Here is a 27,515-nt window from a genome sequence, read left to right as displayed (position 1 = left end):
CGTCCAACATCGTCCGAGTTTGGCCCGGGGTAGGCTGTCATTATAAATAATGACTTGCCTAGTTAAATAAATAAATACAATATTTTGAGATTACATTATAGGCTACTACTTAAGGCAGAGGTGTAAAGTAACTAATTACAAATATACTCTCGTTACTGTAAATGAGTACTTGTACTTTTAGATTTTTTTTTCAGTCATTAATTGTACTTCTACTATCGTGAACTTTTCACAAATGAAACAAAAGCATTGCAGGCAAATGCCAAATCTGGGGTGTAACCATTGCAGCGTTGGGCGGCAGGTAGTCTAGTGGTTAGCGCGTTGTGCCAGTAACTGAAAGGTTGCTGGATCGAATCCCCGAGCTGACAAGGTAAAAATCTGTCGTTCTTCCTCTGACTTGCCTAGCTCAATTACAAAAAAAGTAACGTTTCGTCTGTTGCAAAACTTTTGGCAACAGCAACCTTTTACTCTAAACGGCAAAAATTGAGTTTCTATTGAGTAGGTCCGTCCCGTTTAAACGGTTTCCCTGATGAATAGACCCCATAAACCTAAACTACATTTCATCCCTCCCTCTCATCCAAATCCGGGCCATGCTGTCAGGAATAAAAATACACTTCCGGTGACGTGGCTCCTCTGGAAAAGTGGAAGCCGTGGCAGGAATGTTGGCTGTAGCAAACAAGTAGTTATCTGCAGCATCAGCTGGAGAGTGGAACAACGGCTCTATCTAGCCTGCCTCACGGAGCTGGATGGCAGGGACACACTGGTGCAAGAACTTCAGGAATCACAACAGGGTAAAATATATCGTTTTTTTCTTATGTCACATTACTTATGTAGTTTTTCTTCTAATATGACTGCGTGATTTTAGCAATCCAAACTGTTGACTTCAACTTTCAAGGCTTGAAATGCTAGGCTTGGCTAGTTAAGCGTGTTATAGAGTTTGTTTTGTAGACAGCCAGAACTTTCCAAGTAGCAGGGCGAATTAAATATAACTGATAGGCTACTGTTTTTTGCAAAGTAAAAACTAAATTCACCTAACTAGATAAATACATGCATATCTAACGTAGCAGATACAGCAGTTGCTACAGTGAGTACATTAACTAATGTTAGCTGGCCTACAAATTGTTACAATTCATCAATGTTAAAATGTTTGGGCCTTTCCGGAACTTGTGCAACATTCGCTTGTGCTATGTCATAACTTTTACTGCGCGAGCATCATACAAGATATCAGCATCCTATATCTATCGTTGAAGTAAACATGCATTTAACTTGTTCCTGCAAGCCATGTTTGCGAAGTCTCCACAACAGCTTCCAACTTTTTAGTGTTGTCTTTCTCCCTTAAATGTGAGTTTCGTCGACGGTGAACAGCGCTCTGATGGACACATTCAAAATGCGACGCTGGCGTGTAGACAGGGTATCACACACAACCATATAAAGTTAATATAATAATATTTTTAGATATTTGGTTTAGTTCAAGTCAAAATGCTGTGAAATAGGGCCCCTTAGACACGTTCTTAGATATTAGCAGACCTAAGTAGTTGCTCGTGGAGCACTTTTTCCATCTGTTTTTGTGGAATGACTACCCTACCAAGGGATGCATTTTGTCCTGTCCATTTTGAATCTATCGTCACCCATTAAATGTCTATACAAACTGCTTGGCAGTGAATGTGCATACAATTTGTTTGAGAAAGCATCTATGTTGAGTTAAGACAACATGCATTATCTACATTCTATGATGACCTCTCCATCTTGCAACATTGTCCTTGTTGGTTGCAGGTGCTCTCTGGAACGAGGGACTGATGAAATCAGGAGGTGGTAGGCCCAGCTGGGCGTTGGCTGCACTGTTCACTAGTGTTGCCCTGCTGGTCGTCTCATCCAGAGGGGCATCCAGTGGTAAGAAGATGTCCCAGGCAGCCATGGCTCATGCCACACCCACAGCTGCTGGATCAGGCCCAGGGCTTCCAGATGAGCTCCTAGGCTTCCGGGCCTTAGCCGACTTCTTTGCAAGTGAACGTGCCGATGTCTGGCTCTGCTCTCTGGTTGGGTCTGTTGCTATAGGCCTCACTGGAATTTTCCCCCTTCTTGTTATTCCTATTGAGGCAGGAGAGGCCCTCAAGACAGTGGGTAAGTTGTGACCTAAACTGATATGTGAGCCTTGCTGTTAGCCAGACTAATGTAGGCCTTCTCTTTCTTCTGAAAATGAGCCACACAGGATAGGCCTCGATCACCACACGCGTAATTAAACAGTCACTGTAGGCTACCTCAGGGTGACTTACCATTAGGCAGAAGAGGCAAATGCCTCACATTATCAAGGGGTCCTTGTGAGCTGGGCATAAACTTATCATAAAATATATTTTAAATAGTTCTGCATCGTTTTTTCTAAAGAGCCATTTAAATGTAGAGCAATAGCCCCACTATTTTTCCCTGGTGAGGAAACTGCTGCTAATGAGATGAACCATGTGGTTTTGAACTCTGCATGACCACACCCTTTTAAACACAGCCTATATCGAGGCCACAGTCACTACCTCCAAAGCTGTGTTGCTGATTTCTTTTTTCTTTCTTGTTGCCTTGAGTATTTAACCATGTGAGATACCGGTACTATTTATGTGCATATAGCGTTAAAAACTGTTAAATTATGGTCAAATCTCACTGATTAATTTGCGCTGTTGGATTATCCTTTTGGCTCACCCAAATCCTGCTGTGTTTGTTTTTAGGACTAGTTTGTATTAAATCAGTATTTTTATTTTTTTGTTACCTACAGAATTACTTTCTCTGGTATCACTGACATAAGCCTAGACGGACAAATGTGTCAATGGAAATGGGGCTGAATTGGGTGTGTCCTCATTGCCATGCTGTATTCTAAACTCTCAAAGAGAAACCAGGCCTCTGTATTGCATTTCAACACATCTCAGAAAACACAATTAACACTGAAGGGCACTGGCTTTTGCCTGTCCTGGTCCTTTGTGCTTATTAGTATTGGTAAGGATAGAGAAGTCAAATCACTAATGCCATCTTGTAATATCATTGCAATGGCAATTGCATTTTCTGAAGCTGTTCGTTCAGAAGTTTGAATATATATATATATTGGATCTATTTTTTCTATCGAGAAATTAACCAGTAGGCCTATTTCTTTAATTCAGTCAGTCATCATTAAGTCATACTTCATGCAAAGATGAAAATGTTTAAATAGACAAACATGTAATGGCTCTTAATTTGAAAGCTAAAGTAGAAAATCACTTATTCCGTAGGTTTATTTTAAATGAAGCCTGTAAATGTTTTAGCTCAAACAGGGAAGAACCCGCACTTTGTATGTCATGGATGATACAGCCTACCTCAACTAAACTTTTCATTATTACCATCTCTTGTTACACTCTGTGTTTCCAGCTGGCTGTCGGAAGCTAAAGCAGCTTCTGAGCTTTGCCATTGGTGGTCTCTTGGGTGACGTGTTCCTCCACTTGCTCCCGGAGGCTTGGGCACATTCCCACTCCTGCAGCCCAGGTGGGTCAACTTTCTCTCAGGCACCCTCCTGTTCTTTCTATCCCCATCCTTATCCCTCCTGGAGACATCCCCATTTTAAATTGCCTGTGCTTATTTCCCCCCACCAGTATACCTCTGACCCTTCACACAGACCAGTGGAATTCCTGTGTGTACATAGGCTTGCATATCACTTTTCTGACATGTCAGCAATATTGTGAAGATAGGCTGTTTGCGAAAACAGTTGATTTTGACACTTTTCAAGCTGACAGAGCCAGACAGGGAATGACAGCTAACATTCTCAGGGTACCACATTTATTTTTTGAATAAGTGAATGTTGGAAGTGCAGATATTCTCGTCAATTAAAAAATAAATAAAGTCAAATATAGCATTTTACAATGACTCTTCAAAGTTGTTTTAGTGCAAACATATAAACTAAACTAAAATATAAATGCAACACTTTCAAAGACTTTACTGAGTTACAGTTGATTTAAAATAATTATAATAATCTATAGATTTCACATGACTAGGAATACAGATATGCAGTTATTGGTCACGGCTATCTTTTTAAAAAAGTTAAGGGAATGAGTCAGAAAACCAGTTAGTATCTGGTGCGATACTAACCATTTACCGATTGCACTGCGACACATCTCCTCCGCATAGAGTTGATCAGGCTGTTGATTGTGGTCTATGGAATGTTGTCCCACTCCTCTTCAATGGCTGTGCTAAGTTGCTGGATATTGGCGGGAACTGGAACACCCTGCTGTAAACATTGATCCAGAGCATCCCAAACATGCTTATAGGGTGACATGTCTGGTGGGTATGCAGGCCATGGAAGAATTGGGACATGTTCAGCTTCCAGGGATTGTGTACAGGTCCTTGCAACATGGGGCTGTGCCTTTTCATGCTGAAACACGAGGTGATGGCACGATAATGGGCCTCAGGATCTCATCACGGTATCTCTGTGCATTTAAATTGCCGTCGATAAAAAGCAATTGGGTTAGTTGTCCGTAGCTTATGGCTGCCCATACCATAACCCCACTGCCACCATGGGGCACTGAAGGTGAGCATTTTCCCATTGAAGTCTGTTACGATGGAAAACTGCACTTGGGTCAAGACCTTTTGTGAGGACAACGAGCATGCAGATGAGCTTCCCTGAGACGGATTGTGCAGAAATTCTACAATTGTGCAAAACCACAGTTTCATCTGGTGGCTGGTCTCAGACAATCCCGCAGGTGAAGAAGCCGGATGTGGAGGTCCTGTGCTGCTGTGCTTACACGTATTCTACAGTTGCGATCATTTGGACATACTGCCACATTCTCTAAAATGATGTTGGAGTGTTGGCTTATGGTAGTGAAATTATTAAATTCTCTGGCAACAGCTCTGGTGGACTTTCCTGCTGTCAGCATGCCAATTGTACGCTCCCTGAACTTGGACTGTGGCATTATGACAAAACTGATGATTTTAGTGGCCTTTTATTGTCCTAGCACAAGGTGCACCTGTGTAATGATATGTAAACAGACATGCCTCTCTGTCATCTAGAGCACTGTTTCCAAACTCCAGTACCCCAACCTATATATATTTTTTTATTGTAACCCTGGAGAATTACACCTGATTTAACTTAACTAATCATCAAACCCTCGATGATATGAATATGGTGTGCTTGTCTGGGGCTACAACAAAAATGTGTACTGTTGGGGGGTACTGGAGTTGAGAAACACTGATGTAAATAGTAAGGAATCATGTCAGCTCTATTCATGGCATTTCTATCTACAACGTTTGGCAACTTGATGTGGCCCAGGATTAAGTTTCCCTAACCTGAGGTCCTCTGGTTGTCATGTAGAAATACACTTTAAAATGCTTTGCTGACTTGTGATGTCCTCAGTGGTGATGATGAGCAAACCTAAGCCATGGCTGCATTCCACTGATCCATGTGGAAGGGGGTCACCATGCAATCCTAGAGAAAGTTTTCCAATTAGTTTGTCATCCCTGTTAGTTTGTGAGAGGCTCCATTTTTATGTCTCTTCCATCCTCCCTATGTTCAGACGAGAGCCAGCTCCACTACAGGACCCAGGGCCTGTGGGTTATCATGGGCATGCTGTCCTTCCTTCTCCTGGAGAATATGTTCCCAGATGAGAACAGCCAGGAGGACTCCATTGGTGACAGCCAGCATGTCCCTGTGAGTAGTTCAATGCTGTTGTATTATCCATGTTGTCTACATGAAATGAAGCGCAACAGAGTCAAGTCAACTCTTTAATAGCCCAAAATTATTTAAAGATAGTGGGCATCTCTTTCCAAAGAAGGTGAATGTCAGGCATGTAATTACACACCTCATCCCATATGCTGAAACCCTCATATTTGTTTAGGTGTGTCCAGTGTACCAATGTTCATTAATCCCTTCACTGGTACCAAAGTGGCACTGCTCTTCCATGCGGTGGGGTGGCTAGTGGATCAGTTGGCTCTATCTAGGGCTTTCTGTTTGATCTGAGCTGGTCTTCAGTGGATAACTCTGATCTAAACTTAAACAAGGCACATTAGATCATCTTGTTTGATAATGTTGTGGCTGAATAAACCACAATCAGTTTTTATTATACTCTTCAGTGATGAATCATTAGCATTTTAACTTCAATAATCTTAAGGTAATGAATAAACAGTGCTGTAATGACACATTCTGGCCAAATGGGAATCTCCCAGAATGGTCTTGTTTAACTTTATCAGTGGAGTTTGAGTCCAAATGGAAAATAAGTGAGTCAAACAAATGTCATAAGCTAGGTTTCCATCCAATTTGTGACAGATGTTCATGTGAATATTATAAAATAGGCATTTAAAATAGTTTAATTTTCACATTTTCCTTCAAGAGGTTTGTTTTTATCCAACGGTTATGTTGTGGATAAAAGGCTGTGCTGCAGTGTACATAGAAACCACTTTGGTGCTAAAGTTTCATGTACTGACAAAAAAAAACAACTTTAACTAGGAATGTAATGTCAGTTAAGAATGAATTCTTATTTACAGTGACTGCCTACCCCGGCCAAACCCGGACGACGCTGGGCCAATTGTGCACCGCCCTATGGGACTCCCAATCAATCGGCAGCTAAGCACAGATAATCTCACTAGCATACAAAATAATATCCTCAATATTTATTGGAAAGGGGCATTAGGCTCATGACTGTGCACCACCCTGTGAAGTTCATCATAACTTCTTTCATCCGAAGCCTAATAAACTGGACAAGCTTTTTCTAGTTGTAGTAGGAGGACCATTCAACATAGCATTGCGTGACTTCAAATTTACCTCGACATTATGGTAATTCTATCAACAATTACTCAAGAAATTGTTTCCACCGCAATTTGAATAATTCATTTTACCGACACAAAAAGATCCCCACCTTGTCGAACAAGCAATAATGAAATTGTACCGACACTTCCTGTTTCCATCCCAGCTGTCATGATTTTTTTTTTTTTGTATACGGTATAACTTTAATCTGGATGGAAACGTGGTTACTGATGCAGGGACCCATTGTGCCATAGCCCTGAGTGTCTATCTGCTAGACACGCTTGGGATCAAAGCTGTATTCTCTCTCTCCCCTCCATTTCTATAATACCAGTGAGACCCTTTTTCATATGGGATTTGGAGTGGGTATTAGTGCAGAGTATTTGCTTCGGGATTCTTTTGATGTTTTGGCATATAGGGGTATGGAGTGGTTTTGGGTGGTGCATTTTCCCTGTCTGACAGTGTGGATTTCGATGAGTTGAGATGTTCTCTGCTCTGTAGATATGGGAGAGCTTCTTGTGGAGTATGTAAAACAGAGGTACACAACTGCAGTCCTTAATGTCTGTAGGCTTCCTTTTTTAATCAATTTTATTCTACTGATATAGTCAGCTCTAAGTTGCTGATGGAAAGGTAAGGATGAAAACCAGCACTTTTAATCATACTGCATTTGTGATCCCATATGCTAAAATGTTCTGTTATACAAGAGATCATTCTTAGTTTAATTTCAGGTATTTCTGTTTCTTATCCTTGTGCCCCATACATCTTGCAAAAGGTGTGTACCACTTTCCTCTTCCTTCTCTTTTGCTCAGGAGGAGGAAGATTGGCATCCATGTCTGGGCTCATTCATTGTGGCTATTTATAGAGATGGGGAGGAAGCAGCTGCTACATCTACTTCAGAGAGGCCAGAGGAGTGTGTTTAGGTGTGGATAGTGAGACTCTGGGTAGATCAGTGCTCATTCCACAAATGGAGTCTTATCAAGCATGTTTCGATGTCTATCAAGATGCCGCTACTATTCAATTTAGAGACATGGGTCATGAATCACGATCTCACCTGGTGTCAAACTCTCCCTCTTAATTAACCAGCCCACTCACACATTAGGAGACAGATTGATATTTTTAGAAGATATGTATAGTTTGACTTCTTGCTTGTGGTTCGGTTACAAAAATGGAAAACATTTCCCAGCCACATTTAGAATACAGCAGGATATTGTCCACATTTAATTTGACTATTAAATGCCGCCGTACTGCAAATGGCTCTAAACGAGGAAGGAACAGGGAAGTCAGCCCTGCTCTGGGAAGGAGAATGGCCTGAGGTTGAATGAGTTTGTTTTTTGTTCAAAGCACGCAAATTCAGTGGAAGATGTGATGACTGTGACAGGAATTTTAGGATGTACTGTGCAGTCAGTGGTTGGAGGAGAGAAGCTATGGGTGACATAGAAACACAGTGCTGTAGGTTGATTCAATGGAATGTATAGGTGTAGTGTACTATGTAAACCTTTGCATGCTTTAGAATTTCCTGCTGATTGGGCTAATACCTGTGTTTTTTTTTGTCACCCCTTCTCCTCAGACCTCCCATAGCTCAGACTCCAGTAGTGAGGCGTTGTCCCACATCAATGGGCACCATTCTGATACGTGGAGCTCGTCCTGCAAGACAAAAAGCAGCTTGCAGCAAGTGCCAAAGAAAATAAAGGTAAGTTGGGTAAAGTTTGTCTGACGGGATATTGTTCATTTTAACAAGCCATATGTAAATGACAAAAGGGAGAAGAATGTGGAAGTCTCCACCAAAATGAAATCCTCTGTACTAAGTAACCCCTTTAGCTTTATGTATATGACTTCAGCGTGAGTCAGCTGTGGGATCCTTTGAATGTTAACCTGTACAGACTTGGTTCTGTGTGTGTATCTGGCAGATGAGTGGGTACCTGAACCTGCTGGCCAACTGCATTGACAACTTCACCCATGGCCTGGCTGTGGCAGGGAGCTTCCTGGTCAGCAGGAAGGTGAGTTGGTCTGCAGAACAGTCTGTCCAGGTGCTCTATATTAAATAGTCACCATGTGTGGGTTTTTAATACATGCGAATTAAACCTAATAGCACTTGCTAATTTCAATGCAAACATTTCAACAAAATGCAACTTGGCCATAAACAATGCATACAATACTTCAACATAGAGCCGACTTAGTACAGACTACGTACAGTATGTTATGGAAGGTGGTTGTTTTGGCATTTGAGAGGCTCATGCCCATCTCGTGACCATGATTGGCATAGGACCTAAACCCCTTGGCAGACTTGTAGATATCTGTATCAGCTCGCACTTAGCCATAACATTCACTATTCTCAGCTCAGTCCACTATGGGCATGATACTGCACCCCTGCTTAAGAGACTAGTTTCAACAACACAATTCTATGCTTTTAATACTAATTATGGTATTGTCATTATTACAGCACAGAACATTGAGTCAGGACATTGGACACCATACCTCGCTATTTTTTGATATATAAAAATGATTACATTACCCACTGTTGTGGGGGAGAAAGTCCAGCTGGAGAGGCATAAGGCTAACAGCATGAGCCAAAGGGAGAGTTTGCCAGAGAGGAAGTAAACTAGCTAGATTTCTCTACATCGCTCACACACATGGGCATCCCACTTATTTTGGTTTCTATCTGCACTCATATTTCTATATGCAGGCGTGATGGGGTTTATCAAAGTAGAAGCTCAGTTGGATCCATGAAACAGACATTGTCATGTATACACACTGTAATGTAGTACAGGAGAGGCGTTATCAGTGTTTGAGTAGTTTAGAATCGGAAACATGTCTTGTACAGTATATATTTTTTAGAGCCTGATCAGAGACATGTTATGTGTATTTCCTGACAGGTTGGGTGTCTCACCACCTTTGCCATCCTGCTCCATGAAATCCCCCATGAGGTAAGTTCAAACTCGCTATTTTTAGGGGATGTGACCAATTTTTTTTTTGTAACATACTTCATGCCATTGAAAGCTAATTTTGACAGTTTTTTTTTTTGTCATGAATTGATTAAGTTCTAGTTGATATCCCCATCTTTCTTTGCTTACATAAATGGGCTCTGTGACACATTGCTTGTATGTGAATCTGTGACGCATTGCTTACTACATGTTTGCTCATCTCTAGGTGGGCGACTTTGCCATCCTGCTGCGTGCAGGGTTTGACCGCTGGAGTGCCGCCCGCATGCAGCTATCCACAGCCCTGGGAGGGGTGCTGGGGGCCTGTTTCGCCCTGTGCGCCCAGTCTCCCAGAGGGACAGGTGAGCCACCTAGCATCCTCCATATACAAAACAGCAGCAGAGCACTGAAACTATAGCCCCACACCAAGTGCTCGACTTGGACTGAAATAAGGAACCGTACTTATTCTGGGTGCCGGTACTGTTTTATATCTAGGTGCAAGAGATCCACAATACTTCTGATTTAATATTCTATAGGAGGTGCAGGAGCTAAAGCAGTAGACCAGTAAGTGCTGGTACTCCGCTCCGGTGAGCTCCTGCCCATGTCAAATTGTCCACACCCTTGGTATAGGCTATCAAGGAACCACATAGCCTTCAGTGCTTTGGCCTCCAAGCATCATGAAAAGTTTTTTTAAATTATGAAGCCAAACCAAATGTCTCAATCATTCCACTTTATCCTGTGTAGAAAATGCAACAGCGTGGATCTTACCATTCTCCTCAGGAGGCTTCCTGTACATAGCCCTGGTCAACGTGGTGCCTGACCTTCTGGAGGAGACTAGCCTCGGGTATGTACACTGGTCAGTCTGGACAGCCACTGACCACCATGCAAATACCCACTAAGAGGCTAAATATGCAGAGGGGGAAACAGTGTTACACTAATATGAAAATGAATGGGCAGACACTGAAGCAAAAAAATAATAAGAATCTGTTTTTCCAGACACTCCCTGTTGCAGATCCTGCTCCTGTGCTGTGGCATTGCCGTCATGGCAGTCTTGTCTGCCGTAGTGGATTGAGCTCAAAAGACATGCCTGTGTTACCAAAATATAATTGAAAACATCACAGCAACATTCACTGGACTGGGAAACAATCCCCCTTTCTATACAGTTTTAAGTCCTCAGATTGTTTTCCATTGCCTTTTTTTATGGAACTATTTTTAATACTCCACCTAGTGCCAAAACATCCTATCATCAACATGGAAGTGATCTGGCAATCAGAACGGCACCTTGAATCATGATACTTGCTTTTTCTATCAGGACTCTAGACCAACTGTGTCCACCTTGTCTGCTGATCTCTGACTGTCTGTGTGGACACTAATGTGCTAAACCCAGAGACAGACATTCTGAAATGGCAGGAGAGCCAAAGAAAGCTTGTTGAAGCTTTCATGGAAGTGACTGGACTATCTGAGAGCATCAGACCATAATGGGCAGACACTGTCTCATTCTGTTTTATTCCATGTATGCACATACTCAAACAGGTCTTATCAGACACATATGAGCAGCTCATGCATACTGCATATGCATATAAACTTAATCTCACATGGCTTTACCATACTAAAATGCATACACATTTCCTTACATTCTTCAAATTGTATGCTCGTGTTGCTTTTTATTTGTTTTCCTCTTTCAGGCTAATTTATATTTATTGTATCTTATTGGTTTCTGTATCTGCTTGTACTGCCTAGTATTTATTGAAGTATTTCAGAAAGTAACATGGTGCAATGTTTTTGTCAAATTCTGTTTTGATTTCCATCACACACCATTTGCTTTTTGTGTAGGGTTAATCTGTTACATTGATGTATATTCAAGCAAAAATATGGTGTATTTTTCAATTGTATACAATGCTAATTTTGATGAGACACTCAGACAGATATATTTGGAACTCCTTAATTATAATGAGAGCTTAATTGTTAAGGAAAATATGATTTAGAAATGTAATAAAATATAATGCAAAATATTTTTGTGTGGTCTTGATTATACTATATATATATATATTACACAGTGCTTTCAGTATTCACACCCCTTGATTTTTTTTCCCCCACACGTTTGTTACAAAGTGGGATTGAAATGAGTAGGGGGGGGGGGGAATGACAGTACTCATGTCAAAGTAAAAAAAATATATATATATATATATAGGAAAATTAAATCACGGTCTTGATTATATACGTATCCAATCCCTTGAGTCTGTTAAACTAATTTGGCAGTGATTTACAGCTGTCTCTGGATAAGTCTAAGCTTTGCACACCTGGATTGTACTATATTTGCCCATTTTATTTTTTCAATGTTGATAATCGCTAGATAGCCATTTTCAAATCTTGCCATAGATTTTAAATTCGATTAATGTCAACTGTAACTAGGCCACTCGGGAACATTCAATGACGTCTTGGTAAGCAACTTGTGTAAACGCAGCAAAAAAAGAAACCTCACTGTCAACTGCGTTTATTTTCAGCAAACATAACGTGTAAGTATTTGTATGACTAAGATTCAGCAGCTGAGACAAACTGAACAAGTTCCACAGACATGACGAACAGAAGTGGAATAATGTGCACCTGAACAAGGGAGGAATCAAAAGTAACAGTCAGTATCTGGTGTGGCCACCAGCTACTTTAAGTACTGCAGTGCATCTCCTCATGGACTGCACCAGATTTGCCAGTTCTTGCTGTGAGCTGTTACCCTACTCTTCCACCAAGGCACCTGCAAGTTCCCGGACATTTCTGGGTGGAATGGCCCTAGCCCTCACCCTCCGATCCAACAGATCCCAGACATGATCAATGGGATTGAGATCTGGGCTCTTCGTTGGCCATGGCAGAACACTGACATTCCTGTCTTGCAGGAAATCATGCACAGAAAGAGCAGTGTGGCTGGGGGCATTGTCATGCTGAAGGGTCATGTCAGGATGAGCCTGCAGGAAGGGTAGCACATGTCTGGTGAGGACCTGCCTTACAACAGGCCCGACAAGCCCTCAGTCCAGCCTCTCTCAGCCTATGGCAGACAGTCTGTGCACTGATGGAGGGATTGTGCATTCCTGGTGTAACTCAGGCAGTTGTTGTTGCCATCCTGTACCTGTCCCGTAGGTGTGATGTTCGGATGTACCGGTCCTGTCCAGGTGTTGTTACATGTGGTCTACCATTGCGAGGATGATCAGCTGTCCATCCTGTCTCCCTGTAGCGCTGTCGTAGGCGTCTTACAGTACAGACATTGCAATTTATTTCCCTGGCCACAGCTGCAGTCCTCATGCCTCCTTGCAGCATGCCTAAGGCACATTCACGCAGATGAGCAGGGACCCTGGGCATGTTTCTTTTGTTTTTCAGAGTCAGTAGAAAGGTCTTCTTATAGTGTCCTACGTTTTCATAACTGTGACCTTAATTGCCTACCCTCTGTAAGCTGTTATTGTCTTAATGACCCTTCCACAGGTGCATGTTCATTAATTGTTTATGCTTCATTGAACAAGCATGGAAAACAGTGTTTAAACCCTTTACAATGAAGATCTGTGAAGTTAATTGGATTTTTACTAATTATCTTTGAAAGACAGGATCCTAAAAAAGGGACGTTTCTTTTTTTGCTGAGTTTATATTTGTCCTTGTTTAAGGTAGTCCTGCTGAAAGGTGAATTTGTCTTCCAGTGTTTGTTGGAAAGCTGACGGAACTAAGTTTTCCTCTAGGATTTTGCCTGTGCTTAACCATATTCCATTTCTTTTTACCCTAAAAACTCCCTATTCCTTGCCGTTGACAAGCATACAGCATGATGCAATCGCAAACATGCTTGAGAATATGAAATGGTACACTGTGTTGTGTTGGATTTGCCCCAAGCATAATGCTTTTTATTCAGGACAAAAAGTTTATTTCTTTGCCACGTTATTTTTCAGTATTACTTTAGTGCCTTGTCGCAAACAGGATGCATGTTTTGGAATATTTTTTATTCTGTATAGGCTTCCTTTTCACTGTCATTTATGTCCATATTGTGGAGTAACTAAAGTACAATGTTGATCCATCCTCCATTATCTCCTGTCACAGTCATTAAACTTTAAAAAAATCACCATTAGCCCCATGGTGAAATCCCTGAATGGTTTCCTTTCTCTTCGGCAACTGAGTTGGGAAAGGTGCCTGTATCTTTGTAGTGACTGGATGTAATGATACACCATTCTAAGTGTTAATAACTGCATCATGCTCAAAGGGATATGTAATGTCTGCAACCCCCCCCCCCACCCTATTATTGCACAGAGTCCATGCAGTTTATTTGACTTGTTAAGCACATGTTTACTCCTGAACTTATTTAGGCTTGCCATAAAATGGTTGAATAGTTATTGACCCAAGACATTTCAGCTTTTCATTTTTAAATGATTTGTAAATATGTTTTAAAAAATGTTTTATTCCACTTTCACATTATGGGGTATTGTATGTACATCAGTGACACAAAACCTCAATTTAATACATGTTTAATTCAGTCTGTAACACAACAAAATGTGGAAAAAGTCAAGGGTGTGAATCCTTTCTAATGGCACTGTATTCACCCTTGGTATTTGCATGCTCTCAAGTTATGGTAAGTGAAAGCTTTGGCGATATGGAGATTATGCATCAATATGTTATGTAATCAAAACAAAATTCCACACTAAACATAGACATGTTCTGCAGCACAGAGTCCGGGCTTAAAATGTAATGGGAGCCAGAGGAGGGGGTTATTGATTGTTTGTTCACTCTTGATAAGAGCCCGTTGCCATAACGACTCCCCTGCAGATTACCTTCCTTAGTCCTGTGAGAAGCCTACTGTCTGTGGGAGCCTTCCTGTGAGTTAAGACACTGAAGCTCTGTTCATACCTGGTTCTAACATGCACCATTTATCCTGATCTTGTCCACATTCCGATTGTGCCCACATCTTCAGACAGGTGTAGACGATTACAAGACCCACTGTGATCTGGTTGTGATCAGATCTTCCTGACCACCTCTGGAGGTAGTCAGGCAAACATTGGGAGAATCTCAATTGAATACTCCTCACATGCTTTCGCCTTGCCTTCTTAAAACCCATTGGATGAGAAAGCCAGAGGTCCCTCCCCTCTGACATCCTCCAATGGGTTTTGAGGAGGAGGCGAGTAGAGAGGATGCAATTGAGATTCTCCCATAGTATCTGGATATCTTACAAATGTAGATGGATCTGGACAGTGAAACTATTTTTAAATCATCAGTATCAGACCTTCTAAAATCATTGACATGTGGCACCATTTACTTATGGCATGTATTTGTGTCTTAAAATAAACAAACACTATTTTGAAAGAAAGTCTGTCAACTAAGTTACATTTGGGGAGGGACCAAGACATCTAGTCACAATGCGGACACGGTGGACAGATATGAGAGACATTTTAATTCCATGTGTAGAATGCGGACAAGACCAGGACAAAGGATGCATGTTAGTGCCAGGTATAAACAAGACTTGAATGACAACCTATACTGCAAAGCGAGACAATCCATGAACTTAACACCGTTGACCTCGAACATAAATTGCCTCTCTGATCATCTATCGAAACATTGCACAACATATCTAACAGGAGATAGATAGATCTTGATCCCTCTAGGTCTTAGGAAAGACAAGTCCAGTTCAAGATCAGCAGACCTCCAAACTCAAGTCTGGCACACTTCGAACCAGGCTTATGTATCATTTGTTCAATGTAAATGTTAGATATCTTGTTTTATTTAAAGGGATCATGTATTGCACATAGTATACCCAGAGAAAATTAATGCATGAGCAATGCATGTAAAGTCTTTCAAGGACATCTATTGTTGCACTATTGGCACTATTGAACAAAGTGCCAATTTCCATTGCTGTCTTTACCTCCCTTTACCTCAGATGAACAATTGAGACCCATATGTACAATTCTGAATAGGAATATGTCCCCAAAACTTCATTGGTGACACTTTACACTAAATTGCTCTTATACTTGTGTAAAAACAATGTAATTACTCTATTAACAATGTAATTATTCAAGTAATAACATTTCATTAATATTTTTTGAACCTTATTGTGTTGTATTGTAAATGATAAAACCTATCCCTAAGTGGATATAGCATAACAGTGCTGAAGTACTGATTGAATGTCTCTCCAAAGTTGTGTAAAACGTTTCTTTGATGTACATTAGCAGTGTTTTTGGATCAGCTGAGCCTGAGTGAAGGAGGGATACAGTTGGATTCATCTTAAACATTGATGTTGTTATCATGTAGCCCAGGGGTCTCCAACCTTGTTCCTGGAGAGCTACCCTGCTGTTGGTTTTTACTCCAATCCCAGTTGTGACTAACCTGGTTTAGTTTATCAAGCAGCTAATTCTTAGAATCAGGTGTACTAGATTAGGGTTGGAGTGGAAACCTACAGCTCTCCAGGAACAGGGTTGGAGAGCACTTATGTAGGCCTTGGGAACCCTTAGTCAGTGTGTCTACATGTTGTTTTATACATTGAAACGTTCACTATATTGAAAGGCTGTGGGCTCAATTAAATCAAACCTGGATTGCGGTAGTCTGTAAACAAAGTCACCAATCATTGCTCTGGTGGGTTCAATTGAATTTCAGCTCGCACCTGTCTCAGTGTGTTAGTCAACTGTGCACAGAAAAGGCTTGTAATGAAATAAGTTGGGTTACAAATAGGTTTTGATCCAGCATGTGGTCCATGTGCATGTTTCTTCATGATACATAAAACATGGCCCAATATATACTTAATATGATAGTAAAACAACTGTGTCAGGTCCTTACAGTTGTAGCAGATCACAATGTCCCAAATAATAACAATAATACTACTAATAAATATGATATAATTCGTATATTAACACAATGTATTCAAATTTAATCAATCATACATATTTACCCCTTGTATTATTATTATGATTCTTATTATTATTGAACAACCTGCTGGAGATCTATTGCCAGTGCTTAGTTTCTTCCCATCCTACTGAAACCTGAGAGGAGAGAGAGTGCATTGCATCACTACCCACTCCTCGCAGCATTGGTCGCCATCCATCCACCTCTTTCCAGTACCAAAACAGATGGTGGAAAAATCATCACATCTGCCGGGACGCAGGACAACAATAGACAGCATCTAGCCCAAGAGAACCGGGCGTCCATCATGTTTGCTGTCAAGAGCTCCATGAGGCTGTGAGCGCCGTCGTGATTTTTGACACGGGGTACCATCACGGCAGCCGAGGATTCTTCTCGCGACTGTCTGGGCTCTCCATCGAGTGGGGAAGATGGCCGCCATGAAAATTTTAACCAGCAGTGGGCTGTTCTTAGCGTTCTGTGCGTTGGGGTTGCTAGCCATGGCAATCTGCACCGACTATTGGTATGAGACAGATGCGCGGAGACACCGAGAAAGGTGTAAAAACTACGCCAACAAGAGAAACGACCCGGGGTACATATATATCTCAAATAGCAATCTCCCCCTCCAGATGCCCCCAAAGGGCATTGAAAGGAAAGATAACAGTCCAAGTGCCGGAGCTCAGCCTCTTATTAGGGAAAAACGGCACTTTCTGGCTGCAGCATCAGCTATGGAGTCCCACTGCAGTCGCCAGTTCAATTCAACCATCTCTGGGCTCTGGAGAAAGTGTCATCGAGATGGATTTGACCTGGAGACAGAGGATCTCATATATAAAGGTAAGGATGCTACAGCTAATAGCCTACCAGGCCCTGGTGTGATGTGGTACTGATGCAGCTCACTGAATGTAAGCATGATGCTCAGATCCAAAGCTTAACATGATTTTATTGATACACTGGGCATGGGATTAACTGTTGCTCGTAACTGTCACTGTAGGGCCGTTGCCATAATAATGTTTTACAAGAGGGGCTTTTGTTCATCATTGTAAACTTCAGTAGCAAATAAATAATCAGTAAATCATCTAAATGGGAATGCCAGTTGTATACGTGACGCCGAAGACGTGAAACCTGCATATTTTTTACGCTTTGTGTGTACAACGCTGTCCATGGTGCTGAATTTCTTTTCAGGCTTTGCGCCCAGCCCGTTCGCCTAGCAGCAGCACGCTATGGCGGAGGAAGGGGGGTCTTCCCTTGTAAAAGCGAAACGGTTTTTGTCTCAGGTGCTATTTGGACTGCTCAATTTTGATGAGTGCATTTGGCATCTGTTACGTTAAAATAGTAGATAATGTGTTATGGGTGATGCGTCGACTGCCACGGGGGAGATCGAGAGAAGACCAACGACTGAATTATTGATAAACATCCTGGTTCGTGGGAATTTTGAGCTGCAGGAGAGAAAATCACAGTGCATGGAACTCTCGCAGAACGGCCTCGTCCGATACATAACAGCAGAGCTGTCTGTGCAATGCCATGAGGCGTTCATGCCTGACTACTCTGAGATTCTGACGAATAATGAGAGAACAACAGCATCAAGTTTAGCATAAACACAGTACCTTCGTTTAAGGAAATTCAGGACACTGAATATTTTTGAGAATTTCCCACACATTATAGCGTGTTTGTTTACCAGGATTTTTTCCTTATGTATTAAATCAGATTCGAACTGTCCAGAATAGGCCTAGAGGACATGTTCATGGGTTGTTCCAAGAAAATTATGTTCCTTTTGCATCCCTTTGATATTTTAAGTAGAAATTGTGCACCAATGTTGAATTTTAAAAGCCTGTTATATTAAATGAAATGGAGAATTTAATAAATATTTACATTTGTAACAAGAATAAAGACTGTGGTGCCAATAATATTCAGCATTTTGACATGTCACTCTATGCACCCTCAGTGACTTCTAGGAAGATTTGAACCCACTTAACCCCAAAACGTATCCAAGTTTTCAGCATCATTGTAAAGCCCTAATTATTTTGTTGCTTTGAAAAAGTAATTGCTGAAGATTATTATTTATTTATTTAATGTGATTAGTGATTCATTTACGTCCGTCCCTCATTTTAAGGTCAACCCTGTTACGTGAACTGAGCTCTTTTTTTATATGGGTAAACTATTCATTTTTCTAAAGAAACACTGAACACCTAATAGATGGGTTAGCTGACAACGTCACGAAAACGATGCTCGCGATTCAATGGGGCAGAAAAATATGTGTTGTTATTCTGGATGGCCAACTAAGAACAATGACAAACTACAATGTGGGGAATCGTATGTGGCTCGTTTCAACTAGTTGTATCTTGTTCTTGATACCATGTCTTGTTTTGACTGATGTCATGTCTATGCTAATATTGCTCAAATTTGCTAGCTAGCTAACCAACAACTGTAACGATGTATTTGAGAGACAACAAGTAAGTGCTCATTGTGCAAATGTATTTGTTTTCAATAAACATGGGAGAGGAAATACAGTTTACATGCTGTTTTTCTTTTTGCCTGTTTTGTGGTGGGAAACTGAGCGGGTCGAGCATAACACATAACCCTAGAAATGTTTTTACAATGTATTTTTTGAGGTGAAGCTTGCATTTAATTGTCATTCTGTTTCACACAACAATCTTCCATTCCCCATGTCATAAGTGGATTTACGGCTGACTTCACCCCTGTTAAGGTCAACCCTGTTACTTTATTTGGCACTTACTATAGTCAATATTTTATTCAACTTGAGATTTAAAAAAAATTCAGTTGAACATGTGGTCTTTATAACAGAATGTTAAAATGAGGTAAAAGCAAAAAAAAATATCATAAAGTTACACTTCTCAAAAGGCACCGAATTGGTGGCATGACCCTCATGCTGAGGTAAACAGTTACTGTTGTCAGAATTGTGGGAAAGTGAGCTGCTTTGTTTGATAGAATAAGGTCATCTGTAGCATATCATAAATCGACAACAAAATCCACTACATCCTCAGGTTGAATTGTATTGAGACACATAGGCCCACTGGATATCATGATATTCTCTCTAGCTGCTCCCTTATTTATCAGAATGATGAGTTGGTCTGAATCTGCAGACACCTCACAACTCAAACCTCAAAGTGTCTCTATAGTGAAGTTAGTAGGTCTGTATACCACCATCACAGTAATACTGATATAAGTAACCTGGTGGGACCAGGGGGTAGCCGCTAGCCAGATGTGTTTGTGATTCAATGCTACATCTATGGCATGAAAACAAATGACAGATCTGGCTACCACCACACTATGAGACCAGAGCACATTGAAAGTGATTAATCTGGCTAATACTATAGATTCTCCTCAGTAACTGGGACATGGACCCCAATGCAGAAATGTCTATTTCCTCTCTCAGGCTGCTATAGTTCCATATGAGGCTGTGAACTGTTGGCTCCATGTTTTAGCCTGCATACAGTACTTTTTACTTCCTTTACTTCCACGTAGTTGAATGTTTGCAGCTGAAGTTCAGGTGTTCTAAGAGTGGAGCTTCACACTGTGACTTTTGACAACTCTATCACATTTGGTATGTCAATAACAATGTGTTGGTGATATCCCTGCCTCAACATTGGGTTCTCACATTTGGTATGTCAATAACAATGTGTTGGTGATATCCCTGCCTCAACATTGGGTTCTCACATTTGGTATGTCAATAACAATGTGTTGGTGATATCCCTGCCTCAACATTGGGTTCTCACATTTGGTATGTCAATAACAATGTGTTGGTGATATCCCTGCCTCAACATTGGGTTCTCACATTTGGTATGTCAATAACAATGTGTTGGTGATATCCCTGCCTCAACATTGGGTTCTCACATTTGGTATGTCAATAACAATGTGTTGGTGATATCCCTGCCTCAACATTGGGTTCTCACATTTGGTATGTCAATAACAATGTGTTGGTGATATCCCTGCCTCAACATTGGGTTCTCACATTTGATTACTTGTTTTTGCTGCCTTTGACCTAAAATGTATCAAATAATATTAGCGAGTAGGTAGTCAGATCTGCTCCTGAGCAAGTGCTTAGTAAATTGGTCTCCATCCATTGTTCTTGGTCTTGAGACTTACACAATGTTAGATTTTGCAGAAGTAGTCATGGGACATAAATGTCTCACTGCTCATCTGGATGTATTGTGCTTCCCCAACGAACATGAGAACAATGAATTATGTATTTCTGTACTCTGAACTGAGTGAACTCAATATGAAATCCTTGTAAAAACCCTTTTTTGAACATTCACACTAGTTCATCTTTTCTTTTTTGATTCTTTCTCTTGTTTATGTCAGAACCATATAGCCTTTTCCATTCATGGTGACTGACTAGGCTTCATGACAGGGGTCTTCTTCCACACTTACAAAACCACGTCATAAACATGTTCCAGCATAAATCTCCCTTCTCCCTGATCTAACAAGTAACTGTTGGTAAATCAACCACAATAATTACAGTACACAACATCCAGGAATATGTGAAGATCTTTGCAATAATCATATGTCATTTGAGCATACATAGGTGGTCTATCTCATCGCAGTGATATGATGAAACAGTAATGCAAGACTCGTCTCTTCCTGTTGTTATAATTGGTCTGGATACCCACCTCGCACTGAGAGATAATTAGAGGATGATCTACATGAATGATGCCGGATACTGTTTCTGCTCTGAATCACAGCTAGCTGTCTCTCACGTTGAGGCACACTGAGGATATTGCATGATGACATCATTCACAGTGACACAAAGGACTCAAAACAATTTTCCTCTTTTAGAACTACTATAGTGTCTACATGTTTAGCTGAGTCACTATATTCAGTGTGGTTGAGTTTATTGTCTGCAAAGCAGCCTGTTTTATCAAGGTCTTATCAAGACTGTGTTTCTATCCTAATCATAAACTATTTTCTTCAGGATTGATTCAGCGGTGCATCCCAGTCAAGTATCACTACTCTTCCTCCATCCTTCCGCGTAATTTACCCATCAACATCACCAAGACCATCCGTCAGGATGAGTGGCATGCACTCCGTAAGTCTGAGCCTGTCTGTCTGTCTGTCTGTCTGTCTGTCTGTCTGTCTGTCTGTCTGTCTGTCTGTCTGTCTGTCTGTCTGTCTGTCTGTCTGTCTGTCTGTCTGTCTCTGTCTGTCTAATGTCTGTCTGTCTGTCTGTCTGTCTGTCTGTCTGTCTGTCTGTCTGTCTGTCTGTCTGTCTGTCTGTCTGTCTGTCTGTCTGTCTAATGTCTGTCTGTCTGTCTGTCTGTCTGTCTGTCTGTCTGTCTGTCTGTCTGTCTGTCTGTCTGTCTGTCTGTCTGTCTGTCTGTCTGTCTGTCTGTCTGTCTGTCTGTCTGTTCTGTCTGTCTGTCTGTCTGTCTGTCTGTCTGTCTGTCTGTCTGTCTGTCTGTCTGTCTGTCTGTCTGTCTGTCTGTCTGTCTGTCTGTCTGTCTGTCTGTCTGTCTGTCTGTCTGTCTGTCTGTCTGTCTGTCTGTCTGTCTGTCTGTCTGTCTGTCTGTCTGTCTGTCTGTCTGTCTGTCTGTCTGTCTGTCTGTCTGTCTGTCTGTCTGTCTGTCTGTCTGTCTGTCTGTCTGTCTGTCTGTCTGTCTGTCTGTCGTCTGTCTTCTGTCTGTCTGTCTGTCTGTCTGTCTGTCTGTCTGTCTGTCTGTCTGTCTGTCTGTCTGTCTGTCTGTCTGTCTGTCTGTCTGTCTGTCTGTCTGTCTGTCTGTCTGTCTGTCTGTCTGTCTGTCTGTCTGTCTGTCTGTCTGTCTGTCTGTCTGTCTGTCTGTCTGTCTGTCTGTCTGTCTGTCTGTCTGTCTGTCTGTCTCTGTCTGTCTAATGGCTGTCTGTCTGTCTGTCTAATGGCTGTCTAATGGCTGTCTTACTGGCTGTACAGTATGTCTGGACTCTCCCTGGGTTCAATTATTTTCTCTCTCTCTGTCTATCTCTCTAGTTCTCTTTCTCTCTAACTGTTATCTCAGGATCAAATACATTTAAAGTGGCGGCCATTGAGAGCAATTTCATCTTCTTGTTATCGCTGTTCACCCCTCCCTGTCGCCCTCTCTAGTTCTGATATCCTTCAAAAAGATAAGGAAGATTACATGTTTCCATGAAGGAAGTGACAGGGATTTGTAAGGGTGTATGGCTCTATTTGTGTCAGGAATATTTCAGTGTATCATATGCCGTGAATATGATTGTGCAGACATTGCATTTCTGTGATGTGCATGCTATAGATCCCACTGGGCCTCCTGCTCTGATCTCCACTGTTCTTTGTCCACTAAAATGACGGAGGTGTGTGTCTGTTGGTGCAGATCTACGCAGGATGACGGCTGGCTTTGTGGGCATGGCCGTGTCTATCATCCTGTTTGGCTGGATTATCGGAGTGTTGGGCTGCTGTCAGCAGCATGACCTAATGCAGTATGTAGCTGGACTACTCTTTCTCATGGGAGGTAAGAGCTGGCTCCTCTCTCTGTTTGGTGTGTGTGTGTGTGTGTGTGTGTGTGTGTGTGTGTGTGTGTGTGTGTGTGTGTGTGTGTGTGTGTGTGTGTGTGTGTGTGCGTGCGTGCGTGCGTGCGTGCGTGCGTGCTTGCGTGCGTGCGTGCGTGCGTGCGTGCGTGCGTGCGTGCGTGCGTGTGTGTCATTTTGCTGTTTGCTTGAGTAATTGGAGATGTCTTTGTTTGATGCATTGTGTAGACTACAGTAGTTGTGGGTATATGCACTTGTGTGTGAGAGAGAGATATATGTGTGAACACATATAGGTTTATATAATAAGATGTACAAGAAACCCATGACATGGAATGTGAAGATGTTACCATTTATTGTCTGGCTGACCCACTAGGCCTACCAACATAGGAATGACATAATACTGTATATAGTTCATTGAAGTTGCTGTGAATCCCATACATTTCCGTTTGTCTCCTTGTCCTACCTCAGGAACGTGCTGTATCATCTCCCTGTGTACATGTGTGGCGGGCATCAACTTTGAGCTGTCGCGTTACCCACGCTACATGTATGGCCTCCCAGAGGATATTAGCCATGGCTACGGCTGGTCCATGTTCTGTGCCTGGGGGGGCTTAGGCCTCACTCTGCTGGCTGGTTTCCTGTGCACCCTGGCCCCATCCCTAAGCACCCCCTCCCGTACAACCGTCCACAAGCCCAGGCAGGAGAATGGAACCGTGTGATGGGACTGTGTGACTCGCCCACGGAGCGCACAAATAAGCAACACCCATCCAACTTCGTCCAACATTTTTGTCCAACCACCATCTCACCTCATCCCCCTTCCCTGTCCATACCACCCGTCATCCGTCTGAATCATGAGTGTACCAGAGAAATTGTACATGGGAGAACAGAGCAAAGACAAACCACACCAAACTGTACTATTTACTGTACATCTAAGACACACAGAGCAATGGCCCCCAGAATACTTTGGGACATGGCAAGACCTTTTTGTTGTTAAACGTTTGACTACTAACTCTATGGAAGCCTAAAGGCGACTGTTTGTCTGTTTGTTTTTCCCAAGAGGAATTGTCTTAAAATGGTGCTCTCTTTTAACACACACAACACAGAACACAGAACACAGTCCAAGAGCTTAGAAAGAAACAACAAGCATCTCTAAATGGAACAAACCAACAAACAAGAACATGTGGCAGAGCATCCTGTCATCATTCCTCTTTTAGTCGGGTGGTCTGTACTGTGTTTGTTATTGTTCGCAACAAAAAATTGTTTTGATTCAGCTGACTGATGTCAAGCATTATCCCTAGGAAGGACTTTACAGTTTAAGCCTAAAACCTGCTTCTTGCAGCAGAGGACCAAGAGCACAAACTGGAAATGGCAGGGGTGGAACAGCAAGATACAATTTTGAAGAGCAAATCTTTCAACGCTTCTATGATTCAGTATGTACAAATGCATCTCTACGTAGATTCAGGTCATTGTTTGTATAAAGTAACTCTTCAATAAGAAAAAATGTTTCTGTTTGTTTCGAGGTAACAATGGCAATTTGGGTCTTCAGTGGTGTTGTTTGCTGGAATAAATTGTATGCTTCATGATTAGAAGAATAAGAGTGATTGCAAGGCACATTAAATACTGTTTGAGAGTAGCAGAGGCAGTTAAAGGTCCAGTGCAGTCAAACATGTGATTTGTCTGTGTTTTATATATATTTCCACACTATGCGGTTGGAATAATACTGTGAAATGCTGATAATGCCATGTTAGTGTAAGAGCTGTTTGATCAGTTTGCCCCTCCCCACTCAGACCATTCCCAGACAATCCTAGCAAAATTCTTGCTTGAGAGATTGCTCTTTGCTAAGAAGATGTTTTAATTGAAAACAATCACAGTAAGGTTCTTGATTATTACCCAGAAATAAAAACGTCTGCATTGGACCTTTAAGGATCAGTAAATATTGTATGTTGAAGGACGGGGTTCAATGAATAAAAATGTAACCTTCTGGTAACACATTCAAGCTTAGAAACAATGACAGACGGTAATTTACAGTTATAAGTGACAATACCTGCCGTCTTGGATTTGGCAGGAATTGAATGGCAGACACCAGTGTTGAACTTGCATTTAATGTATTCTGTCACAAAAACCTTCACATAGCACAACACATTGTAGCAAGTATCAATGCATTGAGTGATTTGTTTTGTGTCAATTGCTGCAAAATGCAGGTATTTGCACAGCATAGATTCCCAAAGCTTCTGTTAAAGTTTATCATTGAATCCATGTCTTATTCAACACAACATTTCTGTTAATATTCTTCTGTAAGTGAAAATGGGTAATGTTGAGATTTACATTGAGAGGGCAGTAGGGCTGTGAAAAGTCATACTTAATGTTTACATCAGTAACACCACTGGTATGTTGTTTTTTCCTGTCTACCAATCATTCTCTCCTCACGTTTGATGCAGGGGTGTCTGCTCTTGCACATAGCTGTTCTCTGTATGCTTCCTCAGTAGGGGGAAACTAGGAATCAGCTCAGGTCTCTTGGAGACAAGACCAATAATGTGGCATCTTGTAAGCAGACGACATGATGTCCTGTTAAAGCATCAACTGCATCACTTCAGTATGAAGGATCCCTATTGAGTCGACCACTTTCCTGCTGAATGAATTGAGGGAGCTCACCATTTCTAATTTCAGTGCCACTTTTTCCCCAGGCAACAGGCAGTCATACTGGCCATTTGCAGTTTTCTGAGTCCCCTTCGCAATTCATAGAGATCAGGAGAGGTCAAAAGGCCCTCATTTGGGTAACATTTGATTAATGTACTCTGTAAGTACCCAGTTCTTGCAGGACTTGAGAGGTGTAATAATGATACAAGCACACTTGTGTATTACATAAAGGGTCTGGGATGAAACTCAGGCCATGTTGTTTGTGGCAGGTCTGGGTTCAGACAGGCTTCGGAGGCTAGCACTACACATGAATTAAGATGGAATTACAGGTAAGATGGAATTGATGTATTTTGTGAGTACAGAGTACTCAAGGAACACCGTTTTGTTACCTATATTTTAAAAAAGCACACTCATTGTGACACTTTTTCAGCAGTGTTATGAGGTGAGGTGATGAGCTATAACCTTTCCAGTGAATTAGTGTTTGACTGTAGATAAAAACATTGCCTCAAAGTGACTACAAAGTGAAACATCCCAAAATTGTTACTACATGTAGCACCACCTCAGACTTGTAAACGAGTTGTGGATATTGGTGGTGTTCTGCTGCCATTCTGAGCTCATCCACAGTCTTCTCCTCCAGTTTATATCAACACACATGTACAGGTTTTGTCCCTTAGATCTCTAAATTGGCCAATGGTATTGAATGCATGGATAATTGCTACAATAAACAATACATGTATTGCAATTGCGTTGTTTGAATAATGATGAAGGTTTTGTTGCTAATCCGGTTGATAGAGAAAAATCTGGGTAGCAGAGCAAGAATGCTGAAAAAGTGGTCAAATGGCCACGTAAAAAAGAATGAGAGAAGGGGTAAGCACAATATACAACTTGTATGCTAAAGTGACAGCAAAATAGTTCTCTTAGTGGGACCTCTCGTGTTTCATGAGGAACTGGAAAGTGTTCAGTGTGAGCAATGTGGGACACTGTGTACCAATGCCACAATTTCAAGTGGCACCTCTTTAAGTAGCACTGCTATGATTTTCTACACGTCATTTATACTGGTTCAATCCACGAGGATGGAGAAAGACGATTAAAAGACATTATAGTCTCGCATGAGATCATTATGGTTCATTTCTTTTAATGTATTCAAACTTGTGTCCATTTTTTAACCTAATTTATTTTACTGAAATAAAATGTAATTAATAAGTCAACTGTGTCTGTATATTTCATATATTTTAGATGTCTATGTCATCTTATGTCACAACAGAAAAACACTGAGCTTAGGTAAACCTCTTCCTGTGTACTGCCCATCTGGGCGTACACTATTTCACACTCATAGAGAGTATAATCAAATAGGCTATTATGGTTCTTGCAACCACTGCAGTAAAGTTTTGGTTGGACATGTGGTACATTATTTAAGAGGAATTACACGAATGCCATGATTTGACAATTAAAAAAAACAACCATCATCTCAGTTTGTCTTTCATCAGTATGTAGCACATATTCATTCTCCAAACTTAATACAGCATTGATGAGGTTTTAAAAACAATTACATGGATGTTGCCGACATCTGTCAGTTAGTGAGCTGACACTGATTTAGTCCAAATGCTAGACTTACTTTAAGTGGACCTCAGTGGATGAATTCCCTTTAATAATATTAGGCTGCATTTAGACAGGCAGCCCAATTCTGATCTTCTTTTCCACCAATAGGTCTTTTGACCAATCACAGGTCTTTTCAAATTAGATCATCTTAAGGCTGATTTGATTGGTCAAAATAAATATTAAAATTGTTTTGCATGTCTAAATTCAGCCATAGAGGCTAAGAAACCCTGGGCTAAGTGTTACTTGTACCATCTATTGCTTATGACACAGTGCCACCTAGAGGAGAGTTGTGTATTTTCTGTCTGTGTTCT

General features: G+C 41.3%; 2 protein-coding genes across 2 annotated transcripts; both read left to right on the top strand.

Annotated features, from left to right (window-relative positions):
* The first annotated feature begins 511 nt into the window (after positions 1–511).
* LOC109888416 (zinc transporter ZIP13) lies at positions 512–11,666 on the top strand. The gene is made up of 10 exons (XM_020479596.2): positions 512–788; positions 1,771–2,118; positions 3,379–3,492; positions 5,514–5,647; positions 8,304–8,426; positions 8,644–8,733; positions 9,610–9,660; positions 9,884–10,016; positions 10,399–10,498; positions 10,651–11,666. Exons 1-10 carry the CDS (start codon positions 527–529, stop codon positions 10,724–10,726), a joined length of 1,431 nt encoding a protein of 476 aa, XP_020335185.2. The 5' UTR covers positions 512–526; the 3' UTR covers positions 10,727–11,666.
* Positions 11,667–16,612: 4,946 nt separating this feature from the next.
* Positions 16,613–27,073, top strand: LOC109874795 (transmembrane protein 178B-like). Its single transcript, XM_031812980.1, has 4 exons — positions 16,613–17,334; positions 21,431–21,544; positions 22,818–22,955; positions 23,440–27,073. Exons 1-4 carry the CDS (start codon positions 16,932–16,934, stop codon positions 23,685–23,687), a joined length of 903 nt encoding a protein of 300 aa, XP_031668840.1. The 5' UTR covers positions 16,613–16,931; the 3' UTR covers positions 23,688–27,073.
* The last annotated feature ends 442 nt before the right edge of the window (positions 27,074–27,515 follow it).

The sequence above is a fragment of the Oncorhynchus kisutch genome, linkage group LG3, assembly GCF_002021735.2.
Source record: "Oncorhynchus kisutch isolate 150728-3 linkage group LG3, Okis_V2, whole genome shotgun sequence".
In the NCBI taxonomy this organism is placed as follows: domain Eukaryota; kingdom Metazoa; phylum Chordata; class Actinopteri; order Salmoniformes; family Salmonidae; genus Oncorhynchus; species Oncorhynchus kisutch.
This window is presented reverse-complemented; position numbering and strand designations above follow the sequence as displayed.

Coding starts and splice junctions, on each gene's coding strand:
- LOC109888416 (XM_020479596.2), top strand. CDS start 527: ATGAATAGACCCCATAAACCTAAACTACATTTCATCCCTCCCTCTCAT. Junction 8,427..8,643: donor AAGTGCCAAAGAAAATAAAG/GTAAGTTGGGTA, acceptor TGTATCTGGCAG/ATGAGTGGGTACCTGAACCT. Junction 10,017..10,398: donor CCAGTCTCCCAGAGGGACAG/GTGAGCCACCTA, acceptor TATCCTGTGTAG/AAAATGCAACAGCGTGGATC.
- LOC109874795 (XM_031812980.1), top strand. CDS start 16,932: ATGGCCGCCATGAAAATTTTAACCAGCAGTGGGCTGTTCTTAGCGTTC. Junction 17,335..21,430: donor AGAGGATCTCATATATAAAG/GTAAGGATGCTA, acceptor TATTTTCTTCAG/GATTGATTCAGCGGTGCATC. Junction 22,956..23,439: donor ACTACTCTTTCTCATGGGAG/GTAAGAGCTGGC, acceptor GTCCTACCTCAG/GAACGTGCTGTATCATCTCC.